The sequence below is a fragment of the Pleurodeles waltl genome, chromosome 3_2 (assembly GCF_031143425.1).
Source record: "Pleurodeles waltl isolate 20211129_DDA chromosome 3_2, aPleWal1.hap1.20221129, whole genome shotgun sequence".
NCBI lineage: Eukaryota > Metazoa > Chordata > Amphibia > Caudata > Salamandridae > Pleurodeles > Pleurodeles waltl.
Window position 1 is genome coordinate 51,566,985 of NC_090441.1, and position 26,167 is coordinate 51,593,151.

The 26,167-nt window shown below is 48.2% G+C and overlaps 1 protein-coding gene across 4 annotated transcripts in view; it reads right to left on the reverse strand.

The window, feature by feature from the left end:
* Positions 1 to 26,167, reverse strand: part of AP2B1 (adaptor related protein complex 2 subunit beta 1) — a 347,393-nt gene that overhangs the window by 16,695 nt on the left and 304,531 nt on the right. For all 4 annotated transcript variants that reach the window (XM_069226745.1, XM_069226742.1, XM_069226741.1 and 1 more), the window contains 2 exons: positions 19,703 to 19,787; positions 10,146 to 10,232 (listed from right to left, as the gene is read on the reverse strand). In XM_069226745.1, the coding sequence (XP_069082846.1) occupies positions 10,146 to 10,232; positions 19,703 to 19,787 (172 nt within the window). The remainder of the gene's footprint in view (positions 1 to 10,145; positions 10,233 to 19,702; positions 19,788 to 26,167) is intronic.

Consider the following 26,167-nt stretch of genomic DNA (forward strand, 5'->3'; position numbering starts at 1 on the left):
AGATACTTATGCTAATCGGACGTCTTGGCTCACACAACCTCTATTTATTCATCCAGCATCTGGCTACAGCTCTACTGCTGCACATGTGAGGTGGTACCATGCTGTCCTTAAGAGTGAGACCACAGAGTATGGTAAAACCACTAACTAATGGTTTGGAATGTATGCCTTACAGTCATCTGTTTTCCCCCATGTAAAGCTTTCCTTTTCTATTGTGACAAGTGACACGCCTGCTGATGAACAATTATCAGACACAGTTATGCAGTGACATATGTGCTGTGGAGTTGGACAGATATGGCCCTAGCCCTTATGAAACTGGCAAGTAGAAAGTCATATGTGACACCCACAGAGTCCCACATTTTTTGCACTTTCTTTGGCGTACCCAGAGTTATAAGCAACATCATGTAATGGGAATATCCCAACCACCCTGAATGCAAAGTGATTTTGGCTAAATAGGAAGGACTGGTCAAATGGGTCACGTACACATCACACTCAGGTAAGGTACCTAGAGTTGAGCTGTTCCTGCTGTGTGCCCGAGGCCCTGTGGCAATGGAATACTTGTGACTGAGACAGGCAGTGAATGACACAACCTATATAAAATAAGTCCAGATCTCTCAAGTTGCCCAGTTTCGGGCATGGGAAGATGATCCTGTCCCATTCTCTTTCTTTGGATTCTCGTCTGGGTAACCCTGTACTTATTGAACAAAAAAAGGACTATGAACGAAGAGGTAAACAAAAAGATCGGAGTACATCAGTTGCACATGCATAAGCTCAGAAACTAAAAGCTTCATGAGACTGCCGGCATATGCGGGGCCCTTCATGCTGCATGGCTCAGTATTTTCAGCTTTTACAATCACCATTCACAGACGAAGGAATGTGCAGTTTTTTGTCCTTCCATCTAGTGATCTGTACTGGCTGTTGCCAGTGGTGTAGGTAACAAGGGTGGCATGGGTTATAACGACGCAAGCATCGAATAAAGGTCGGAGCCCCAGGTTGAGTAGTGAAAAACCTCCATGATCGAGGTTCAGAGTACCCTAGAGTACCACTGCAACGCCCGTCTGCTGGCACTACTCAAATGCAGTAAAGAAAGACTTTGGCAGTCGGACTTCCCAGATGAATCAAATAACCTACAACTTTCATCCTGTCGGGGTACTTGTGGTTGAACACCTAGGCATGTGGGCTTGTACATAAAAATGTGAGAGCCAACTTTTACTGCTTGTGACAGAGTGCTAGCCCCTTGCACTTTACATGCTAAAAACATTCCTCATATAATGAAGCCTGGTCTGCAGGGACTGCATATCTAGGCCTGCTGCGCCACTTTCCCCTGCACGGCAGCAGATTCGTCATAGCGGCACAACTGTGGCGTGTGGCTGCTCTTCCGAGTCCTCTGGTCTCTGCATCCCGGCATCAGCCTGGGATGTTTGTAGCTTCCGACACTCCATGGTGCTTAAGGGGGGCAGGCCCGGCTGAACGCCACCAGCCAACTGGTGATGGGCGGGCTTGGCAAAGAAAACCAAAGCTGCGGCCCACCGCCTGAGCTGTGCTCTGGGGCCAAACACCTCCGTGGTCACAGTGGGGGCAGGCCCCCTTCCACGAAATGACAGAGAAGGCTCCGCCCCCAAATCTACGTGAGGACACGTGGCGCAGACTCTCAGAAGACCATGTGGTATCTGACGGGGATTGGGGCACTGGATCAGCTTGATTCACTATGGCCAGTGATTATTAACATTCATCCTCGCAGCACGCGCCCAGAGTAACCATGGACTCTGGCACGTTAATGACAGAGAGAGATAGGGTTAAGCCTAGGGGCAGTTGAGAAGCGACCCCCCTCATGCAATTAGAAAAACCCAGCACAAAGCACTCAATTTACCTCATAAATTGACATATACGACTTAATGGCCCTCTCAGTAATTTTGAGAGGAATGTTCTATGACATGATTTACAACTGACCAGTAATTGATTTACGGCAGGCGTGATTTATGACGACCCCTGTAAACGATTCATGACCCCCATGGCAGAGGGGCACACGCTAAACATACATGTTAAAAAAAACTGCGGCCTACAATCCCAGTCATAACCTCCGCCGCATGTATCTGTAATGTCAGTAATTATGTTATGGAAGGTTGCTGGAGTGAGCCACGTGCGGAGTTAATAATAAACGCCAGCACAATGCGCTCCCCACTGGAAGCAGTGCTCTTACTGTGGCGAGCTTGCAGCGCCCCATGGTAGCGCGCGCCTGATGCATTTTAGAGCAGTGATGCGGCCACCAGCTCTTGAGTGTTTTAGACTAGTCACTGATGCGCAGTAACTGGCAGGCCCCATTTGTAATACCCTTCATTGCATCAATGCTTTCTCGTTTGCCGCTGCCGATATCTGAAGCGTCGGCTCGGCATTTCATGTTAATAAGTATCACAGAATTTGATAGCAATCACATCTATAAGAAATAAACACTAAAAACCAATCCAGTTTGTTCTGTGTGCTTAATAAAAGGTCAAACTATGCAGCGCTTTAAGTGAGCAAAGTCCCCGGAGTCTCAGACCTGGCAGTAATTGTACATGGACGTTGAAAAGGGTCCCGATCGGGCCCTATGGTTAGGACCTTACGTTTAGTGGCAAGAACACTGATCTAGATCCGAACTAAGAATGTAAAACAAGTTAAAGTAATCCATATCAGTGATTTAGTTCCTGTTTATATACACATTTTACTTAATCTTGCATTCCCTAAGTGTTAGCTTGTTCCAGTATGTTATTTTTCAGTATTTTAGTAGCAGCAGGTTCCTCTTGTGTAGTGCTTACTTTCAACGGGGTCACCTCTAGGCGTTTATAACGGCGCGGATGAGCGCTCTGGGACTGAGGCTGAAGGATGGAGTTTCTCACAGGGCCCGGCAGTTGGTAAGAAAGGTGTTATGTAGTCCTGGAATCCTTGGCCCCTCTGCATAGCACACAAAGCAGTCGTCACATATTCAACCTGCAATTGTGATATTGTGTAAATGGGGCACACACTTGTCATAGTACTGACAAGGTGAAGGTACAGATACTGCAGCGCTCACAGGCCAGGGTGTGCGTTTTGCGCTTGGTGGCTACTGAAGCGAAGGAGGTGCAAGGAAGTGGATTCAGCGGAGTGAAAAGAGGAAGCCGCGGAGTTAAGAGATTAGGTGTAACACATGCGGACGGAGGAGATGCGGACGGGAAAAGAATGTACACCTCTAACGGAGTGAACGCAGCGAGAGGAACTGCGGCCTTCTGCGACAGGCCTCAGTAATGCTCAGTTCACATTGTCACAATTTCAGAATTGAAACATTTTCAATATCAATTATTCACGGCCTGCGAGGGGCACTTGCAGGGCTCCCTCCCGCTCTCCCGCCGCCGGACCAGCGGCGCCCCCGCTGCGGCGCAGGCGGGGCTCGGGTCCCGTGTACGGGGGGGGCCTTCGCACGCGCTGCGGCCTTCCCGGGAATAACAGTGATCTCTTAACAATGAAAAGCCTCCTTTCTTGTCTCCAAAAAGCGTCAAGAAGCTCCCGCTGCATCGCGCTGGACCCATCAGGGGCCTGGTTTGTAAAAAGTCCACATCCCGCATCAGTACTTTTATTGTAATGTCACGGACAGGGTGTAACTAGAACTGTGAGGATATGGCAGTAATGTGGCGTTTGCGTGCTCTTAAACAGCTACCTTTCATCACCTCCTGGCCCAGCAAACGCGTTTATTAAGCATAGATGCTAAGTTTCCCAGTGCAATGCGTGGTGTGCTGCTCCGGGTTTATTTCCTCTTTGAATTCTGGGACTTGTAGTCGTGTTTTATAATGGGGTAAGCAAGACAAGTTCCAGATTTTGAAATAAAACCTGGACTGCAGCAGTATATCACTGCATGGACCTGAGAAAAGTCGGTCGGTAGAGCTGATTAAGCCGTGGTCCCTGGATGCCGGTTTCCAATTATGTTGGTTTAACCTACAAACTAATTATCTCAGAGGTCAAAACTTAAGACTACATCACCCAGCATACATTAGTTTGTGACAAGAAAAGGTCAGGGCCGGAAAGTGTAATTGATGACATTAAGTCAGGTGGTGGACCCTAGTGCAATGTCTCTGGATGGGGGCTGAAGGGCGGGTCCATGCCTGTCCTTTACCCACTGTGCATCCTCTCATTTCAATGTGGAGTGTGATGCCCACTCATCTTTCCTTAATGGGCGACCTCTGACCCTGGTTCTCAGGCAGGTCGCTCCCCTCACCGCCACACAGCCTCCAGTGTGACCGCTCTCGCTCCTGTGCCCTGTGCTCCTGTGCCCTGACTGCCTTTTCCCGCCTCCAGTGACCTAGCGCCAGCGTCCTTTTCGTTGTGCCCGAGTGCCTGTGTCCGCTCTTTCTTCTGTACCCCGAGTGCCTGTGCCCCTGGTATTGTTCCACTGTACTTTTTACCTTTTGCCCTTACTGTGTTCTTTTCTCTTCCAGCCTCGTCGCGTCACCCCATCGCCGCCCGTTTGTTTCCCGCCGCTACACTCCGGTAGCTCCGCCCCCTTGCTCCCCATTGGCCGCCCCGCTCCCACCTCCCAGCTGCTCCTCCCTCCCTCTTCCCCTCATATGGAGGCCGCGCAGCGATAGAGAGAGCGACCTCTGACCCTGGTTCTCAGGCAGGTCGCTCCCCTCACCGCCACACAGCCTCCAGTGTGACCGCTCTCGCTCCTGTGCCCTGACTGCCTTTTCCCGCCTCCAGTGACCTAGCGCCAGCGTCCTTTTCGTTGTGCCCGAGTGCCTGTGTCCGCTCTTTCTTCTGTACCCCGAGGGCCTGTGCCCCTGGTATTGTTCCACTGTACTTTTTACCTTTTGCCCTTACTGTGTTCTTTTCTCTTCCAGCCTCGTCGCGTCACCCCATCGCCACCCGTTTGTTTCCCGCCGCTACACTCCGGTAGCTCTGCCCCCTTGCTCCCCATTGGCCGCCCCGCTCCCACCTCCCAGCTGCTCCTCCCTCCCTCTTCCCCTCATATGGAGGCCGCGCAGCGATAGAGAGAGCGACCTCTGACCCTGGTTCTCAGGCAGGTCGCGCCCCTCACCGCCACACAGCCTCCAGTGTGACCGCTCTCGCTCCTGTGCCCTGTGCTCCTGTGCCCTGACTGCCTTTTCCCGCCTCCAGTGACCTAGCGCCAGCGTCCTTTTCGTTGTGCCCGAGTGCCTGTGTCCGCTCTTTCTTCTGTACCCCGAGTGCCTGTGCCCCTGGTATTGTTCCACTGTACTTTTTACCTTTTGCCCTTACTGTGTTCATTTCTCTTCCAGCCTCGTCGCGTCACCCCATCGCCGCCCGTTTGTTTCCCGCCGCTACACTCCGGTAGCTCCGCCCCCTTGCTCCCCATTGGCCGCCCCGCTCCCACCTCCCAGCTGCTCCTCCCTCCCTCTTCCCCTCATATGGAGGCCGCGCAGCGATAGAGAGAGCGACCTCTGACCCTGGTTCTCAGGCAGGTCGCTCCCCTCCCCGCCACACAGCCTCCAGTGTGACCGCTCTCGCTCCTGTGCCCTGTGCTCCTGTGTCCTGACTGCCTTTTCCCGCCTCCAGTGACCTAGCGCCAGCGTCCTTTTCGTTGTGCCCGAGTGCCTGTGTCCGCTCTTTCTTCTGTACCCCGAGTGCCTGTGCCCCTGGTATTGTTCCACTGTACTTTTTACCTTTTGCCCTTACTGTGTTCTTTTCTCTTCCAGCCTCGTTGCGTCACCCCATCGCCGCCAGTTTGTTTCCCGCCGCTACACTCCGGTAGCTCCGCCCCCTTGCTCCCCATTGGCCGCCCCGCTCCCACCTCCCAGCTGCTCCTCCCTCCCTCTTCCCCTCATATGGAGGCCGTGCAGCGGGCGCGCCGCTGGCACGCCAAAGGCGCACCAAAAGCAAGCCCGTCTGCGCCCGTCCGCGCCTGGACCGCGCCCAGCGCCAGACCCACTGGCCCCCGCCGCTGCGAGCCTACCCGCCGGACCTACGAAGCCGCCACCCTCATCGCACTCAACACCGGCCGGATCCCCGGGTGCTGCCGTGCCGCCCCAAGACGCACCCACGGACCCTTCACCTGCCAATCCTGCAAGTTCTCCTGCATCCAGACCCGCACCGCGCCCGCCAAACCAAGCACCAACAGCAACCACCTGAAGTGCATCCTGCTCAACACCCGCTCCATCCACAGACACGCCGTGGAACTCTGGAACCTGCTCGACACCACATCTCCAGACGTCGCCTTCCTCACAGAAACCTGGATGAACGCCTCCTCAGCGCCCGACATCGCCATCCCGGACGGATACAAGATCACCCGGAGGGACCGCATCAACCAGACAGGAGGAGGCATCGCCATTGTCCACAAGAACACCATCCGCATCACGACCAACTCCGATGACACCCTCACAGCTGCCGAACATCTCCACTTCCAGATTCACACCGACCCCAAGACCACACTCAGAGGCACCCTCATCTATAGACCCCCAGGACCCCGCACACAATTCAGCGAAGACATCGCAGACTTCATCAGCCCTCACGCCCTCTCCTCCGCTGACTACATCCTCCTAGGGGACCTCAACTTCCACCTGGAGAACAACAACGACAACAACACCACCACCCTGCTGGACAACCTCGCCAACCTCGGACTCAAGCAACTGGTGAACACCCCCACCCACTACGCCGGACACACGCTTGACCCAGTCTTCTCCTCCAGCAAGTACATCTCCTTCAGCCACTCCACCGGACTCCACTGGACAGACCACAGCTGCGTCCACTGCAGCTTCAGAAAAACCACGACTCACCACCACCCACAACAGGCTCCCCGCAGGAGCTGGAACAAGATCACCACCGACCAGCTCTCCACATCACTGAGCCAGAACCCTCCCGCCAGCTCAGCGGACCCCAACCAAGCAGCCAACAACCTTACACAGTGGATCACCAACTGCGCTGACAACCTCGCACCCCTGAAAACCCATCCCATCAGGCCCAACAGCAAGAAAACCTCCTGGTTCAACAACGACCTCAAGAACTCCAAGAAGAACTGCTGCACCCTCGAGAAAGCCTGGCGAAGTAACCCGACTACAGACAACATGACCGCCCTCAAGTACGCGTCCCGCAAACACCACCAGCTGATCCACACCACCAAGAAGACAGCATTCAAAGAGCGACTAGACAACAACGCACACAACAGCAAGGAACTCTTCAGCATCGTCAAAGAGCTCTCCAACCCCAGCGCCGGAAACAACGACATCACCCCCTCACAAGACCTCTGCGACTCACTCGCCTCGTTCTTTCACCGCAAGATCGCCGACATACACAACAGCTTTGGCGCACAGACCACGCACCCAACCACCAAACCGACACCCCCCAACACCACCCTCCGCGCCTGGACCCCGGTCAGCACCGAAGACACCATCCATACGATGAACACTATCCATTCCGGATCACCAACCGACCCATGCCCCCACCACGTCTTCAACAAGGCCGACTCCGTCATCGCACCCCATCTCCGGGACATCATCAATTGCTCCTTCAACACCGCCACCTACCTGGAGAGCTGGAAGCATGCCGAACTCAGCGCCCTCCTGAAGAAATCATCAGCAGACCCCACCGACCTCAAGAACTACCGCCCCATCTCGCTCCTCCCGTTTCCTGACAAAGTAATCGAGAAGACCGTCAACAGACAGCTGGCCGCCTTCCTCGAGACTAATGGATCCCTCGACCACTCACAGTCCGGCTTCCGAGCCAACCACAGCACCGAGACCGCCCTCATCGCAGCCACTGACGACATCCGAGCCCTGCTCGACAACGGGGAAACAGCGGCCCTCATCCTCCTGGACCTCTCCGCAGCGTTGGACACGGTCTGCCACCGCACCCTAGTGCAGCGCCTCAGCAACATCGGAATTCAAGAGAAGGCACTAGAGTGGATCATCTCGTTCCTCACCGGAAGAACCCAGAGAGTCCGCCTCCCCCGTTCAGATCCGAGGCCACCGAAGTCATCTGCGGCGTACCACAAGGATCATCACTCAGCCCTACCCTCTTCAACGTCTACATGAGCCCCCTCGCAGCCATCGCACGCCATCACAACCTCAACATCATCTCCTACGCCGACGACACCCAGCTGATCCTCTCCCTCACCAACGACCCAGCCACCGCCAGAACCAACCTGCACGAAGGGATGAAAGACGTAGCCGAGTGGATGATGAACAGCCGCCTGAAACTGAACTCAGACAAGACGGAAGTCCTCATCCTTGGATCATCACCATCTGCCTGGGATGACTCCTGGTGACCCCCCTGCCCTGGGCAGCGCACCCAAACCAACGGACCACGCACGCAACCTGGGCTTCATCCTGGACTCCTCCCTCTCGATGACCAGACAAGTCAACGCCGTCCCATCATCATGCTTCAACATCCTACGCATGCTCCGAAAGATCTTCCGATGGATCCCCACCGAAACCAGGAAGACGGTCACCCAGGCACTCGTCACCAGCCGACTGGACTACGGTAACACCCTCTACACCGGAACCACGGTCAAACTACAGAAAAGACTCCAACGCATCCAGAACGCCTCCGCACGCCTCATCCTTGACATCCCCCGACACAGCCACATCTCCGGACACCTGAGAGACTTGCACTGGCTCCCCGTCAGCAAGAGAATCACGTTTCGCCTCCTCACCCACGCACACAAGACCCTCCACGACCTGGGCCCCAGGTACCTCAACAACCGCCTGACCTTCTACACTCCCACCCGCCAGCTACGATCGACCAGCCACGCCCTCGCCGCCGTGCCACGCATTAGAAAAGCCACCATGGGAGGAAGATCCTTCTCCTACCTGGCAGCCAAGACTTGGAACTCCCTCCCCATCCACCTCCGTCTGACCCAAGACCACCTCTCCTTCAGGAAGCAACTCAAGACCTGGCTGTTTGAGCAGTAGCGGTCCCCCCTCCCCCAGCGCCTTGAGACCCTCCGGGTGAGTAGCGCGCTATACACATTTTTTTGATTGATTGATGGGCCGCGTGAGAGGAGCACAGGTCCTTCATCACTTGGACAATGTCCGAGCAGAACCAGTCACTCAGCAAAGGGTCAGTGTGTGGGCACCAGGCCTGCTTCAAAGGGCACTGGCTTTGAGAAGGACCAATCCTTACTCGATTGGCTAGGTCTAAAGAGCATCTGCCCTTCAGCAATACCATTCCCATGAAGGTCCAGCCCATAGCCCCAGCTTCGAGAAATCTGCAGGGCACAGAAATTGGGCCAATATGTCACCATACCAGGTGTGTGAAATGTACTACATGTCACCAAGGATGCCCGCTGCCCATGAAGGCACCACTATTTGTCAAGAACTGTTCCTGCTACCGTCACTGCCAAGGGGGCTGTTGAATTCTGTCTCTTTAAGCTTCTATCAAGAAGGTTGTGATGGTCCCAGTGGCACCAGGCTAGGGAAAAATACACGGTGATACTAACTACTTTCTAGTATTCCTATGTATTCAGTAGGTGTATACATTTGACTATTAGCTGGTTATAGGCAGTAGTCGCCCTCTTTCCCTTATGACCCTGGGAGGACTAAGCCCTTCAATGTCTGTGGGTATTGACCCTCATCTTCCCACAGGGTAAGTCAAGACACACTCAGTGCAGCAAAGCTAGCTATCCATCATTAGTACTAAGCATTAGACTGAACTGTTGGTGTTGAGCTGGCAATTTTTCCTTCTAGATTATTGATGAAATCCTTGAGTGGCTGAGCGTAGTCAGACAATTCTTGGCCTCACTCGCTATTGTTCAGTCGGCCTTCCCTGCTTTTGTATCACCAGTGGATCTCTATAGTAGCCACACCGCAAGATCATGCTCACTCCTTTGCGTCAGACACGAGATGAGACACAGTCGATCTAGAAGAATCTCTTCAACCACCAATAAAACGAAGGCGTGGCTCCTTCTGCCTCTGCATACACTGTAAAGAGAAAGCGCCCCCCCCCCAAAAAAAAAACCCAACACAAAACAACAGTCCCGTCCCACCCCCCGGATTTTATGTTAACCTCAAATCATCCCCTACTCGGAAACACACAGTACTTAGTTGCTTCGCCGTTAGGTTTGTGCTGTAGTCCCGATACATATGTACAGAGGATTTAGTCCAGGGGCACTGTTCAAGATTAAGTTCATCGGTCTAGGTCCTTTCAATGTACACCTTTGTGCTACTTACCGGCATTCAGGTGACACTCCTTAATCTGGAACTGCAGCTCGTTCTCATTAGGGATGTCCTTCCACGTTGCTAGGAAGACCTGACGCTCTGAGCAAAGAAGAAAGCAAAATGTCACAAAGCTAGGCATACAGGGATCAGAACTTTCAGACTGACTGAGCATCAGAAACAATGGAACCTTTCAGGCCTTCTGACAGTCAAAGCTGCCAACGAAGGATGAGGCCAATATCTAAACAGACACTTCTGTGGGAGAGAGATGGTTAGAGAGAGCCAGGCAGACACAGAGAAAGAAAGAGAGCAAGTGAGCACCGTGTTTCTTTGACAGAGTGCAGAAGAAACCTAGAGCCGGTGGGTTCAGGCACCATCTCTTCTGTCGATGCACTGTGAGCCTATGCAGCTGTACCAACAGCTTGTGTGTGATCATTCAATCATTCATCCGATGAAGTCCCCTCCACAGTTCCCCCTCCCCCCCATTGCTTACTAAGGAGGGAGGGATAACACTACACGCTGGGAACTGTTGGGGGGTTTGCTACATAAGAAGACAGTGTGTAATATGTTGACAGTAAATCTGAAAAAAAACAAGATTGTGCAACGTATTATTTCGAAGGACGAAACAGCATTTTTACCCAAATATATACATAGTTCCCGATGCCACACTATCTACAACAGTTAGGAGTACCAAAGTGAAGTTATTGACGGGTCTGTGTAATAAGGCAGCAATATGCAATTTGTGCCCTTTTCTGGACCAGTTCTACCAAGATCAGTTCATGGTTTGAACCAATATTCTAAAGATGAAGCATTTTCCCCGACTTAAGACAGCTTTGCAAGGTGTGAAACATTGTTAGTGAGATTTCTCGAAGTGCTGACAGTAAATCAAGTCAAACTTTTTCTTGGTTACATAAGTAGTCTTAAAAGTGCATCGAAATCACATCATTAATACGCTCACAGCAGACCGTTGCACAAGGGTAAAAACCTCAGAAAATAAATATCACTATTTGAAAAACGGGCCTCTAGAAGCCATCAGCATAGCTAGCAAGGCTAGACCAATCCCTAATACTTAAAGGTAAAGTGATAGCAAATAAAGTGCAGGTGACAAATAACAGAAGATTTCACAAGATCCGGGGGACATTTGACAGTAATAAGACAAATAAAATCCACATGACCTACACAACATAATTTCATAGACAGCCACTGCAAGTGCCTATGAAATCAAATACTAAGTCCCACCCAACAAAAACCCATCCACTTAAAACATTGATTTACTTCTCTTGATAGCACATTTTAAAAAGGAGCAAATGTTTACAGTTGGATGGGGAATCAAGCTGTTGCAAATACACCAGGGCCACAACAGAAGATTCCCCTGCTCCCTGGTAACTGGAATTTAAAAAAACATTTGGTTAGATAAAACCCCCAAAAAAAAGAAGAGAAAAAAGGTAAAGTGCAGCAGACTGTGGGGAGGGTTTGTCACATGGACATATTAGTATTTTTCATGAGGTGCTATCTCACAAAGCCCAACCTAAATCCAAATAGTAAAATTCAGCCCCAGGTACAGTCGATCCACTCTAAATATGATTCCAGGGCTTTTGTACTATGGATCACAATGTACTCCTACAGTAGATTTAGTAAATTTGTGTTCCTCCCTGTTAGAAATGGGGTCTCTAGTTGGCAGTCGGTTTGCACCATGTTCAAGTAGGGACCCTCACTCTAGTCAGGATAAGGGAGATACCTGCTCAGATAACCCCTGCCCACCCCCTTGGTAGCTTGGCATGAGCAGTCAGGCTTATCTCAGAAGCAATGTGTAAAGCATTTGCACATAACACACAGTAACAAGTATAAACACTACAAAAGGACACCACACCTTTTCAGAAAAATAGCCAATATTTATCAGTGTAAAACAAGGCCAAAATGAGAAAACTCCAACATACAGTAATAAAGATATGAATTTTGTAAGAATTAACTTAAAAATAAAGTTCCTTGAAGTCAGCAGCTCCATCTGGGGCTATCACAGCGTCGTGATCAACAAAACCAACAGTTAAGGCCAGCCACAGCATTTCAGGCCAGCTACCTTGGAAATGCAGGGGGTCGGGATCCTCGCGATGAGATCTGGAGAGCGGTGTCGCTGTTGTTGGTTCCAGACGTCAGTGCAGGGGTCTTTGGGCACTTGAAGTCACACACATTGCAGCTCGAGCTCTGGGCTGATCAAGTCAAGACCGCTGGCATGGATAGAGTCAGGGCTGAAGTGGGGCAGTGTGACATGCAGTGTCACCAGGCCACGGTGCAGGCAGCAGCGTCGTTGTTGTTGCTGAAGCGCTGTCTTCGGCAGTCCCAAGTTGGGGGTGCAGTGCGGGAAAGGCTCTGTGCAGTGTCCACGGGTCGTGGTGCAGACAGGGATGTCTGCTGACGACACTGGAGTCGATAGTGCTGGCATCAGTGGGCTGCGGCTGCGGTGCGGGACGATGCTTCGTGTATCTCACGAGCAGTGTTCGCATGCCATGCTGCAGGCTGCGGCACCAGTGTCAGCAGGATTGGCGGGTCGGGGATGCCTAGGCTGCGGTGTGAGCATGGCGATGCCGGAGTGCGGGGCCCACAGGTCACGGTGCAAGCGGTGTCTCAGTGGCAGCATCAGATGGCAGCGTTAGTGAGACCAGGGTTGCAGTGCGAAGCGGGGCAGTGCGACTGTGTGGCTTCAGCAGGTCACGATGGAGGCCAGCAGTGTCACTGGCGGTGTCACAGTGGTTTTTCTTCTTGAACAGCACAAAACACACAGTTCCCAGTGCTGTAGGCAGATGAAACTGAAGTATTTGATATCCCTGAGACTTCCAACAGGAGGCAAGTTCCACTCCAAGCATTGGACAACTTTCTCAAGCACGATACACAGCAAAGTTCACCCTTTGCTCAATTTTAAGGAAGAAGCAGCAACTGCAGGCCAACCAAGCAAAGCAACACAGCGAAGGGGCAGTACTCCTCCTCCAGCTCTTCAACTGTTCTTCTTGGCAGAGGTTCTTCTTGATTCCAGAAAGATTCTAAAAGTCTGGGGTTTTGGGTCCACTACTTATACCCGTTTCTGCCTTTAAAGTTGCCCCACTTCAAAGGAAAGTCTCTGCTGTGGCCAGGGGGTTGGTATTGTGTGAAGTGAGGCACAGTAATTTCAGGTGTACGTGACCACTCATCTCCCTCCACTCCAGCTCAGATGGCTCATCAGGATATGCAGGCTACACCCCAGCTCCCTTTGTGTCACTGTCTAGAGGAGAGGTACAAACAGCCCAACTGTCAAACTGACCCAGTCAGGGAATCCACAAACAGGCAGAGGCACAGAATGGTTTAAGCAAAAAAATGCCTACTTTCTAAAAGTGTTATTTTCAAACTAACAATCTAAAAACCAACTTCACTAAAAAAATTATTTTAAAATTGTGAGTTCACAGACCCCAAACTCCAGATCTCTATCTACTCTCAAAGGGAAACTGCACTTAAATGTTATTTAAAGGCAAGCCCTATGTTAACCTATGAGAGAGATAGGCCTTGCAACAGTGAAAACCAAATTTGATGATTTCACTGATAGAACATGTAAAACACACCAGTACATGTCCTGAAGTCTAAATACAATGCACCCTGCCCATGGGGTGCTACCTAGGGCCTATCTTAGGGGTGCCTTACATCTAGTAAAAGGGAAGGTTTGGGCCTGGCAAGTAGGTAACTTGCCAGGTTGAATTGGCAGATTAAAACTGCACACAGACACTGCAGGGCAGGTCTGAGACATGTTCACAGGGCTACTCATGTGAGTGACACAACCAGTGCTGCAGGACCATTAGTAGCATTTGATTTACAGGCCCTGGGCAGCTGTAATGCATTTTACTAGGGACCTACTAATAAATCAAATATGCCAATCATGGATAACCCAATCACCAATACAATGTATATAGGAAGCACTTGCACTTTAGCACTGATTAGCAGTGGTAAAGTGCGCAGACAGAATAAACCAGCAGAAACAGAGTCCAGTATACCATAAAAACAGGAGGTCAGAAGGCAGAACGACATGGGAGACATGCCAAAAAGCTGCCAGGTCTAACACTCCCTTAGACGGCACCTCTGCCTTAAAAGCAGTTTTCAACCAGACCATTTCAGATTTGGTTGAGGCAGTGGGCTTAGAAAAGAAAGTCGGCTGCCCCAAATTTGTCAATTTGGTCTTAATATAATTGAGCCATGAAATTTTCAGACGTCCCTCACATGAAAGAAAATCATTGCTGATCGCCCTGTTAAACGAGGCATGCAGATTTTCCCAAATCAAGTGCCACAAAGGCAGCGGGGCCAACTTGATGAGGTTATCCACATAGTCCACTCCAAGCTCCTGGTGCGTAACATCAGTTAAACATGCAGGCGAAACGCCCAGGAGACACCTAGGCACCCTATTTTGTTCACCCTGGAGAGTATTACTGTTAGCGTACCCCAAATTCCTGACCTGTAGGTGAGGATTAGAAGACACTTTTCTCTATATACCTCCAATATAGAAGCCAATGTTTTTTCCCCACAATGCGGTTAGCAAGATTTAAAATATATGCCACTGAGCTTACAAATTTCTGGTGCACTTTGGCAGTACAGGGTCCCCAATGACCTCTTGCATCAAAGACTACATATCCAAGCATGAGAAGTCATGGGGCAGGGTGGTCTTGTATAAATATACCCCCCATCTTTTGGTGTCTGAAATTACAAACCATAATATAAGTTTTCGTTTGGTTGGTGACCAGCCCAAGTGACCCTATAAAAGTAACAAATTCTTGAAATAAAATATTAAGACTAATGGGAGTTCTGGAGAAGACCGCGTCATCTGCATAAAGTAAAACTAGGACCCTTTTCCTGCCAATTAAAGGGGCATTTGAGACTTTGTTAGACAGGTCTGTGCCTAAACCACTGATATATAGAAGAAACAATAGCGGAGCCAGGACACAGCCATGATGCACCCCCTCTTCCCAGCTTGAAACTGTCTGACCCCCTCACCTGAAGGGTCATTCCTGACTGAGGCTATCAAGTCGTAATATAATGATCTAAGGATCTCCACCAGGTCAGCATCCGCTCCTAAACTTGATCAGGATCTCCAACAATTTAGACCTTACCACGCTGTGAAAGACGCAGGAAAGGTCCATGTAGGCCAGGCAGACGGAGCCCTGCTTTACAATGGCATGTTTGCTAATCAGCAGGTGCATATTTAGGCATTGCTCCAAAGTTCAGAGCCCAACACAAAATCCATTTTGTACCTCCAAGAGTGTATCACTCTCCGTAACCCAAGTTATAAGACGCTCTAGGACAACTGTCCCTGCCAGCTTCACTACCGAATCCAGCAGGAATATCAGCCAACAACACCCGGGTGACTGAGGGGTACCCTTTTTGAAAGTTTGGTACGATAACAGTAGTGTGCCATGATTGAGGAAAACCAGACTTGCAGAGATGGCATTAAAGCAATTACACAACAGCAGAGCCCACAGTTCCAGCAGTGATCAGTTGGAGGACAGCATGGCCTCTCTGGTCCCCAGGCAGATTATCTTTGCCTATATTAATGTGGTCAAACATGCTGCACTCATTTTCAAGCTGTTAACCCAATTTTAGCCTTAAAATCCCCACCAAAATAATTTGATGTCCTTTGTGCAAAAAACAAGGTGTACTTAAAGGCCAAGAATAACATATTACATTTTGCAATATTATCAGACTCAAAATACCCATTAAATATTTAATTAAAACAAAATTCAAGCTATCAGGCCATATGGATATAAAAACTTGAAGTAAGTCGCTACTGGAAAGGACCAGAATAATTTTTCACTGCAGGGTGACTTTAAACCAGGCTGTTAATCCTGCCCTTGCTCTGCCTGACAAAGATGGGTCCGCAGAAACCGTGTGGGAATAAGAAACATCCATACTAATAGTTTCAGTGGCCCAGGTCTCTTGGAATTATTTTTAATCACATTTACGTATCAAGTTACCCAATCCTAGCAACCCACTTTCCTATCAAGGCCGTTGATGTTCCAAAAGAGAATATTGACCCCTTGAGCGGTGTTCGCTGGGATGTCTGGATTCACTTTGCTAGTTAACAAGGAGTAAGGTTTAGAATTGACGACGGTCAAATCCCTACAGTTTGCCAAGTCATGAAGGGGCCACTGCCGGACAACAGAAGAGCCCACACCACTACTACCATCCCGAACAGGGATCGACTTGATCACATTACAAACACTGAGTCAGTCATTCTCTGGCAAGTCGCCTAAGGGGGAAAAGCAATTTGAAGGGGGAATATTGTAAGAAAATGACTGGGCAGGCATAGGGCAAGGAAACTCTCCCATGTTTGAGAATTTGTGACCCAAACTCTACAGAAGTAACCAAGGGCCAAGATCTTAACATTACCAAATGTGCTTTGACCTTGATAAGCAACCCAAATAATATCACTTCCAACCCTAGGACTTCTGAAGGTAACAGTTCTATAATCCCCCATCAATTCTTTATGCATCTTCACAACCCAGCTACCCTTTCTTGCCATAACAACCTCAGTAACAAATATTGCCCTGGCACCCAAGATTCCTGTGAATCTACTGGGCAGTCTTATTAATTAACTCCACAGCAAATTCATTTGCTTCGGGCGTAGGACTGGGACACTTGCCATAACTATAAGATAGGGGCCTGTTGCTAGTGGGAGATCTCATCTAGAGATGCAACCCATAGTCGAACCCACCTGATTAAGAGGTAAATGAGGGTTACCCAGGGTCCTGGGGCACCCACCTTGTAATCTGGCTCCTCATGTTCCCTTGGACAGCTAGAAGTAGCTAAACCAGGCACCGGAGCTCCACCTGGCAATAAGTATTTCTTTGTCTAGGGAACCCTTGTCTTTTCAATATACCTATCAAGTGTAACAGTGTTTTTTTTTTGCAACTGCTATCGCCGCATTAGGGCCTAGCTTATGGTTATCCATCCTGCTGACACTGAAGGGCTAGGAAGTTAGGTTGGCACTATGGAGGCAGATTAAAAGTAGTTGTGGCAGTGAAAAGTCACAGGAAGCCTTTTAGAAGTCAGTCAGAATAACAGCACAGAGTACCTTAAAAAAGGAGGACCAAGAGGGATGGTCAAGGCCAGCCTCCTCTGGGTGTAGTCAGGCCTACCCCGCAAGTGTTACAACACTGGCGCGGTGTAGAAGGGCCCGAACTCCGTGCGAAGGGTATTCTAGGGCTCAGAGTTCTGCCCCCACTGGAATCCTTCACAATGCGTCCCACACTGTGGGAGAATTGAGGGGTGATGTAGCACCCAAAGGTGGGTGGTGTTAGTGGTGTGTCGCTAAGCGAAGCATGAATAACGAGGGCAGGAAAAGAAAAAAAGAGGAAGGAAAATGATGTTGTGGAGGTACCATTCACTTAGCAAGGGTCTCAGCTGCTTCACCGTCGAAGGGCAGTAGGGAGTGTGATAAGTAGAGTAATTGTGCCTGAGTGTGTAGGGCCAAGAAGAGAAGGAAAAACAGTCCCAAAGGAAAGGTGGCCATGGCTTATGATTCTGGTAAGGATGGTGACCCTAGTATAAAGGGAGCAGTACACTTTGTACAGGATACAGACTATCAAAACCGGACATTCCACTTTAAGATATTTATAGTGGTGGAATAGTCTTACTGGTGCGATAACCGTGAAAATGTCAGATGATTTAGGTGTAAATTACAACACTGTTGGAACTCAACCATATTTGTATTCACTGCTGGAGGTTCATGACAAATGTCGAGGAGACTAAGGGGTATCAGCGTGTACCTAGGAGGGACCACCATCTGTTTCGTGAGGTAAGGGAGAGATGCTGAATTTCGGAGGTGCCACGAACGATTAGCATAAATGGAAGATGTTTAGGTAATTCTACTATGGTGTAGTTTGTTAGTGAAGAGGAGAAGCCTGTGAGGAAATACCTCGTGTTTTATTAAGAGACTTGATAAACGGAGTCATTTTTAACCACGTGACCAAAAACATGGGTTAAATAAACACAGATTACTGCAGGTTCCCCCCCCATATTTTAATTCAATCTCTTCGCAGTTTCCCTGTCCAAACCCGTACATGCTCATTACAGACTGCCCTTCTTCGTAAAATACCAGTGCTGCGGATGCAGTGAATAGGAATACGTTTCTACTCCTGTAATTTAGATTTATGGTTAACAAACGTGAAATGAGTTTGTAGAACAAAGCATGATGCTAAGGCAGCCTGGGGTGTGCAATGCTGTAACAGCACCATTCAAAGCGGAAGGTTGAGGATGTAGACAATCTCCTCGGTGAGAATCATTCTGTGAGATATAGGGAGGTTTGTACTATTATCGTCACACTATACTTTGCTTACTGAGCCCCTACACCACCCTGTCTTTCAATGGGATTTGGAACCGACACTGATAACAGGTTTAGAGATAGCCACAGTTAGACTGGTATCCGAACTTCAGGAATATTCTTTTGATGTACAGCATGTTCCATTAAAGAAAACACATTTTCTGACTGTTGATATAACATGCAAGGTGAGGAAGTAGAAAATATGGTAGCTGAAAATGAGCACAGCGTTAGATGGAGCCTGAATGGAGGAGGGCTGGTTTATGGACGAACATCTAATATCGAGGAAGAGTGCCATGCAGGTTTAGCTGTGTCGAGATTTGGAGTGTGAAAAGATTTTCCCCCCTCGGTCAAGTTTAGTAAAGTTCCCAGCTTTCGGCCTTCCCAAAGTCTCCAAGTTTACTTTAGCAGTGCAGTGGTTCTACGATTATCAGCACATTATTCACTCTAATGAAACTCAATTTAACAATTCATGCAGACTTTTTATCTGTGGGTTTACCTTTTGCTGAGCTTCTCAGTGCACAGCGCATTGAAGTGGATCACGGTTTTCTGCAAAGTATATCTTAACCAGAACCATTCTCTTAGTGTTAATTAACGACAGATGCAGCATAATTTGTTGTGTAAGTCACAATTGTGACGGGGAAGTGGTGAAGAAAAAAACAGACTTTGCAGTGATGCAGAGCTTCTGATACACCTTCCCAAAGCTTTTACACCCGTCGTCAAATGGAGGATATAGGCTTGGTTCTATTCTTGAATAAGGCTGATATGTAGTCGGTGTTATGTATACCTTACCACTGGGATCATAAAGTGCACTGATTTTTGTCTTTTTATTTTGTTTAGAGTCAGTTTCTTTTCTTCGCTTATTTATACAAAGAGAAAAGCTTTGCTATGGCCTGGTAACCTACATCTCTGCTCTAGAATGGGTTATGGTTACAACTGTAGTTTGAAAGGTAAAGTGCAGTTCTTGCTTTGTCAGGATAATCACGGTGTTCAACAGTGGAAACAAGCCACTTTCCAAACATTTGTCTGTCAGTTCATGCATGTGTCACACACCATTCCAAAAACTAAAGTTTGACCACTGATATACCACCTCCTTTTGCACCCAGAGAAAACTAATTTTTGTAGACTAAGAGGAAACATACCCACTGCAGTCTAAACTGAGAGAGAAACAAGCTAAAGAATAAGGGAACATTTTCTGTGAGTTGGGCTGGAACAGCAGAGAGGTGGAACTGCTTGCAACACTCACCCATCTTGCCATCCTCCACGAACAGAACATTGAGAGGAATCAGACAACTGAAATAGAAGACATCGATGTTGTTCTTCACCGCCACCTGCACAAAAAAGAATGACAGCAGTGACATTATGAATCGACCAACCAGACACACTGTTAAGCACTGAAGCTATCCAGAGCAAGCCACTTATGGGATGAGACCTTTAGAAAGCCTGTATACATGGGTGAACAGGTTCCTTACACTATTTCTTTCACCTTGCACTTCACTGAAGAATATGAATAAAAAAAGTTAGTCTTTTTACCTTTCTTGCAGCTTTGACTGACTGAAGAGTTTTTTTAAGTGCACTATTACCCGAGAGGGTGCTAGGTTTTCTGGTTATTTGGGATGAGTAAGAAGCAAGGTGGATGAGATGTATAGCAGGAGAGCCAGTGTTACGGTGCCACGTCACTGTTCCACATGTCACAGAGCGCCTTAGAAGCTTTACAAACCTTATGGAGGGAGGTGGATGCAGGCCCGTTCTTTGGCTACCTCACGCTGTTCCTTTAATATATCTAGAAAAGGGGACAGGCACTTGCAGACCTGCCAGCTCACACTGTGCCACCATATCACACAAATTTAGCTTCCTTCACACGGTCACCCAGTGAGGAGCCGAAATCACAGGGTGGCAGGAAAGATAAGCTGGAAACCACTGCACAAAGGGGCTTTCCAGCGTGTCTTTGGAGGCCGTAACTAGCTGATGTCCATTAAGGGGGGTGAAACATCACAAGCATCGGCGACCGTCTCAGAGACCCTTTGTGTTTTTTTGGGAGGCTTGGTGGAGGGCAGAGTGCCTCTTAGGTAGGTCTCGACACAAGGTCCTGCCCCTTTCTCACACAGTGGAATTTATTTACAAGTTGACTGTACATATTTATGAAGGAATCTGTACACTGCAAATGGCTTGCGACTTACATTTCCAGTTACTCTGGCGGGGTTGGACTGTGTTATAGGTCACTCTGGCAGTGACTGAAGGGCCTGTCTGTCAGGTCGGCGAGGGGGCTGTTTGTGGGCCTGTTTCATGGTCTGGTGATACCGTTTTTTACTGTTGATTTCCTTGATATTCCCAAACCAATTGTCTGCAGCAAGCTCAAATCCATATAGTCTCCCAGACCTTGCAAAATCCTTACACAGTGTGCCCTTACAAGTTCAAAACTGCCCCAATTTGCAAACATGGGCCACTTTTTCAGCTATCTAATTCACTACTGGGAGATGTATTCATTTTGTTGTCTGGTCTATTTTCTGTCCCCCTCCGACCCTGCACTCTGATCATCGCTCAGGACCACAATAACACGTCTTCCTCCTAGCTGTAGGTGGAAGCCTACTATTATGTGATGCTGATCATTTTGATCAAGTGGATTCCACCTGATCATTTAAATCATGACAAGCTGCAGTCTTTCATCCTGCCACGTCACCAAGGACCTGCTTTCTCAATGTATATCCCACACTCTATCTTCAGGACTCAAAAAATCCACTCCACCACTCGCATTGGCGAGTCTTATTTGATCAGGTTGAGCTATTTTTAATACGTACTAGTCCCTTCTGGCGAGTTGACACTGAAAATGTGTTCTGTTCAAGTGGAAAAGTGGAGGGGCAATAAAAGATGCCTTTAAATTTTGTTCTTATGTCACATTTGCTCTGTGTTCACAGACAGATGCCAAAAGTCAGTTTTTTTCCTACAATTAATGTTTCTTCTGGCTGCAGAGTTCCAGGATTTTGTAATGTGAACTGTATGACCTGCTGCTTAGAATGTAAACTAAAGGATATAGGGCGTCAGGTTTTTCATAACACACAACATTTAAATGACTAAGTCAACTGTGCAAACATTTCAAAATATTTCAATAGTTGTGAAAGCCCTCTTTTTTTATATTTCTGTGTGATGAAAAAATATTTTTGTAGGATGAAAACAAATCCGAATACTTTACAAGTTGATGTGCAAAGGATATGTTTTCTGAAACCCAATTTTCACAGATTGTTAATACACTATATAGTTTTATCAGTAAAGCTACAAGTTACTAGACAGGTTTTTGGACATTTCTTGGAAAGTTACCATGTGTAGATGATAATATGTTACCACATCATGGTTTAGTAATATATTTATTAAAATTGAGTGTCTAAACAAACTGAGAAACACTCCTGCCCTGGTGGCAATGTTGTTAGTAAACTAAAAGAAGTCCTAGGTTATGTGAGCTAGACCTCATGGGGATGTGGGCTAGATTCTTGTGATGCATGCAGCAAACTTTAGTCTACTTAATCGAACAAAGTGTTTTTTTTGTACTGCAGAAATGCTGAGCTCACATATTTGAAGGTGCAATCATATGTGAGAATTAAGAAAAAGGCGACTCTGTAAATTATTTGCCTAGGATCACACAATTTGAGACCCGTTTACAGGTCATGTACATTGCAGTTAGGTCGAGTAGATTTTTTAAGTTACTTGACCTGCAGGTCTAGTAATATTTTAATGATTTTTCGAGCCCTGATCTTATGAGAATGGCAAAGTCCTAACATGCAACAATGACACAGCAGTGCAATTTAATCTCAGTCAAAGGTCATTACTGTAGGCCATATTCCAGCCCATAATTGTTTTGCTCACTGTGCAACTTCTGACACAGAATATCATCCAAATCAGTTTTCCTCCTGTTCCAAAAGGAACAGTTCAGATCCGACAGCCAGGCCATGTCCCCTCTAATGTAGAACATTAGACACCCCGGACCTGTTTCAGACTAGAAGGGCGTAATCAGTGAGGTGCAGCTCGAGTCCCATGTCACAGTAAGCTATGCAACCGAAGCTTCAGGATTCCTGTGGAATTTAACTGAAAAAGAAAATAAATGATTGGAGTGCGAATTAACTTGCACACAGCACCAATCACTTTTTTTCGTCCTCATAGCAGCAGCAAAATGCAGAAAAGTAGAAATACTACACAGCAGATGTAGGGGAGCAGGTACAGGTTTCATGCATTTCTGGCATGGAAATGTCTCCAAATTTCCGAAGGCAAGACTGGGAAGTACAGCCTTCTCAGTGGCTACGGTCAAGTTATGGAACTCTGTTTCGAGACAGGTCTCTATTCTGAAGACACATGCCTCCTTTAGAAATGCCCTGAAAACTTGGCTTTTCACTCAGTAACCCTCTAGATATAGAACTGAGAATCCTTCCCCAGTACATCTTTTTCTGTCATCTGAACTACCAAGTCTTTAGCGCCTTGATGCCTCTGGGTATTTAAGTAGATAAATCTAACTTCATTCACTCATTCACTTAGATACTCAGCAGAGTAATAGCTGAGGTGGTGCCAAAGTCACTGATGGTCTGACTGTAATGAGTCAAGGAGATACCAACAAAAGAAAGTACATCATATTGGCACTAATAATGTCTAAGAAGAATCTCCTTATGTCGTGGAAGGAGATGCTCATTGACCACCAATCCCTGGCTGGCAGATATGGCCTTATGCAATGAAAGAAAAATGTTACCCTCTAAAAGCAGTTATTAGTAGCATGCAGAGCTGTGGATTCACATGGTTTGCATACTCCTTCCGTCTAGTGTTGAACTTGGACATTTGAAAGTTGTTTTTCTTCAAAGAGTTTTTTGAGTCCCAAACTGCAGTGCGAGGCCCCCCTTAGTTGGCAATGTGTACAGGCACCAACTACATATTAAATAGTTTTTTGCATACCATGTGACAATTATACAGAGTGTTGACTAAGCGATGTATGGTGCATATGTGTACTGAGAAAAAGTTAGTTAATAAAAGATGAGATCTGGGATCAGAACCACACGCTTCTGTAGAGGAGGGTGAGCACATGTGAATCTACAGCACTTCACTCTCAGAACTGATGCTTACGGGGTAAGTAACATTTTTCCTTTGTAACATGTTGCTGTAGAACAGACACACATGCTCTGCATAGACAGTAAAGCAATACCCCTCTAAAAGTGGTGACTAGCGTGTAAATGATACAGATGTCTGAAACAGTATGCATGAGGACTGTTTGGCCAACCATTGCCTGTTTTCTGGCTAAGATATCCGCACAATAACTAAGAACCTTGTGACAAGAGGGCAGCTTTGCATATGTCAGCTAGTGGAATACTATCCAGAAAAGCCATCATTGCTACCTTGCTTGCATGTACGTTGTGCCATATGGGTAATAAGGATAGCTCTTTTAGCTTTACGATAGCAAGGTTGGATGCAGCTAACTATCCACCAAAGACCCCTGACCATTTCTTTCACAGTGCATTGCCCATAGACTTTGGGTGTGGGTACCTGGAGGCGAAGTTTGGCCATTTTGCGTTTCCAGGGTTGGCAAACATTTATATGTGGTGTGCCCCAAAGCTGAAAGTAATGGAGTCAGACTGCGGACTGAGTTTCCACTTGGGGACTTGTTGATGCGTCCTACTTAGCAGATCAGCCTGTTGCCCACCTCTGGCAGGTACTCCGCCATTAGAGAAATGCAGTACCACAGTGCCCAATGCCATGTATTTTGTGACAGTAGTGATTGGGGAGAGTGAGTAGAGCCCTGTTTCTGGCGGTAGTACATAGCTGTCATTTTGTCTGTTTTGATTAGTATTACTTTGCTCTGAATGAAGGAAAGGAAGGCTTTCAGGGTGAGATGCATGGCAAAGAGCTCAAGATAATCAATTTGGTGCCACTACTGATGAGGAGCCAGATTACTTGTATAGTCAGGTGGTCTAGATACACCCCCCGAGCAGGATTGAGGTGTCCATAATGATGGGGACAATATGAATGGCGGTCTAAGAAGGGCCTGTCCTACCACAGATTGTCATGTTCCACCACTGCAGAAAGCAATGGCTGCTGGTGTTTACCCACACTAGATCTTCCCACTGACCCTCTGGCTGTGCCCACTGATCGGAGAGGCACTTTGTAGCGGGCACAGGTGGATCCAGTCCTGGGGTACTATAGCAATGCAAGAAGCCATCATGCCTAGTAGGCACATAAAGGTTTTGAGAGTTGAAGATAAGGCTGAAAAAGAGGTAAGAGCTGCTGAAAGGCTAACATCCTCTTTGGACTGGGGTTGGCCTTTGCCTGTAACAGAGTTTAGTACCACCTTAGAAAGGGCTGGGCTTGAAGGGGTTGTAGGTGGCATTTAGTGGCTTTTATGGTGAAACAGAGGATGTGTAAGAGCGAGACAACAGCCTGGGTCGGCTAGACACTGGTGCTTCGCCTTTGATCAGCCAAGTGTTGAGGTAGGGAAAATGTGGATGGCTCTCTCATTAGGTGGGAGGCTACTACTAATAGGCACTTTGAAAACACCCTTCAAACTGTGGTGACGCTGAAGGGAACTGCCATGAATAGGTAGTGATGATCTCTTATCAGGAATCAGAGATAACGTCAGTGGGAGGGATGGATGGAGATGTGAAAGTAGGTGTCCTTGAGGTCTAATGCCATCATGTAATTGCCTTGTTGAAGCAGAGGAATGACATCCTGCAGTGGTACTATATACAAGTGTTCAGAGAAGAGGGGCTTGAGGTCCATAATGGGCTTAAAGGAGCCGTCCTTCTTGGGGGTGAAGTAGTAAAGGGAATAAATGTGACTGCCCCGCTGGTCAGGGAGACACCAGCTCGAAGGTCCCTATTTGGAGAAGTGCTTGTACCTCTTCCTGCAGAAGGGTGAGACTGTTAATGTTGAAGGGGTGGTTGCAGGGAGGGAACTTGGGAAGGGGTGTGAGAACGTCTAGACAGCAGCAGTGGTGAACCACCACTAACGCCCACTTAGTCTGATGTGATTTCCTGCCAGCGGGGAAGGAAGTCCTGGATTCTCTCCACCGCCCCCCCCACCACCACTTGTGCAAATGGAGGAGGTTGATAGGGGGGCTTTAGAGGAGAGAGAAGGGGAAGGGTCAACATTTTGAGGCGGCGCCACCTTTGCCAGAACCTCCTTCGTTCCTACCTCAGTTATTGTTGCCCCTCTAGGCACCTCTGGTGTATCCAAGTGCCGTCTGCTGGTGGTATGGCTTCTGGTAGGAGAAGGGAGGGTCTGGGAACAGACTTTGGAGCCTGCCCTGCAGTGTTGTCTATGACAGGAGACCTTTAATGAAAGAGTGTGAAAGGAATCCATGGCCTTTGCAGTGTCAATATCCTTTTTGATTTTTTCTAACATCTGATCAACCTGCTTTCTCACGGGAGACATGCATGTCCACTTTGTGGAAGGTGGATGCCCCGATGGATCACCTTGTGGTAGGCCGTGGTGACATCAGGGGGTGACGCTCTTACAGAATAATGATCCAGATCTGGATCCACAACCCCCTAGAGGTTCGATGTCATATTCTTCCCAGGGGTCCTCTGTGGGTGCTGGTTCAAATGGTGCCAAATGAGGGTCGACAGGTTCGAAGCAGCTGCCTTCCCTTATAGAGGATTGATGGACTGCGTTAGCAGAAAAGGTGTTGCACAAGGATGTGGCCACAGTTGGTGTGCTGTGTGCGGTCTGGCTATATACCTGGAAT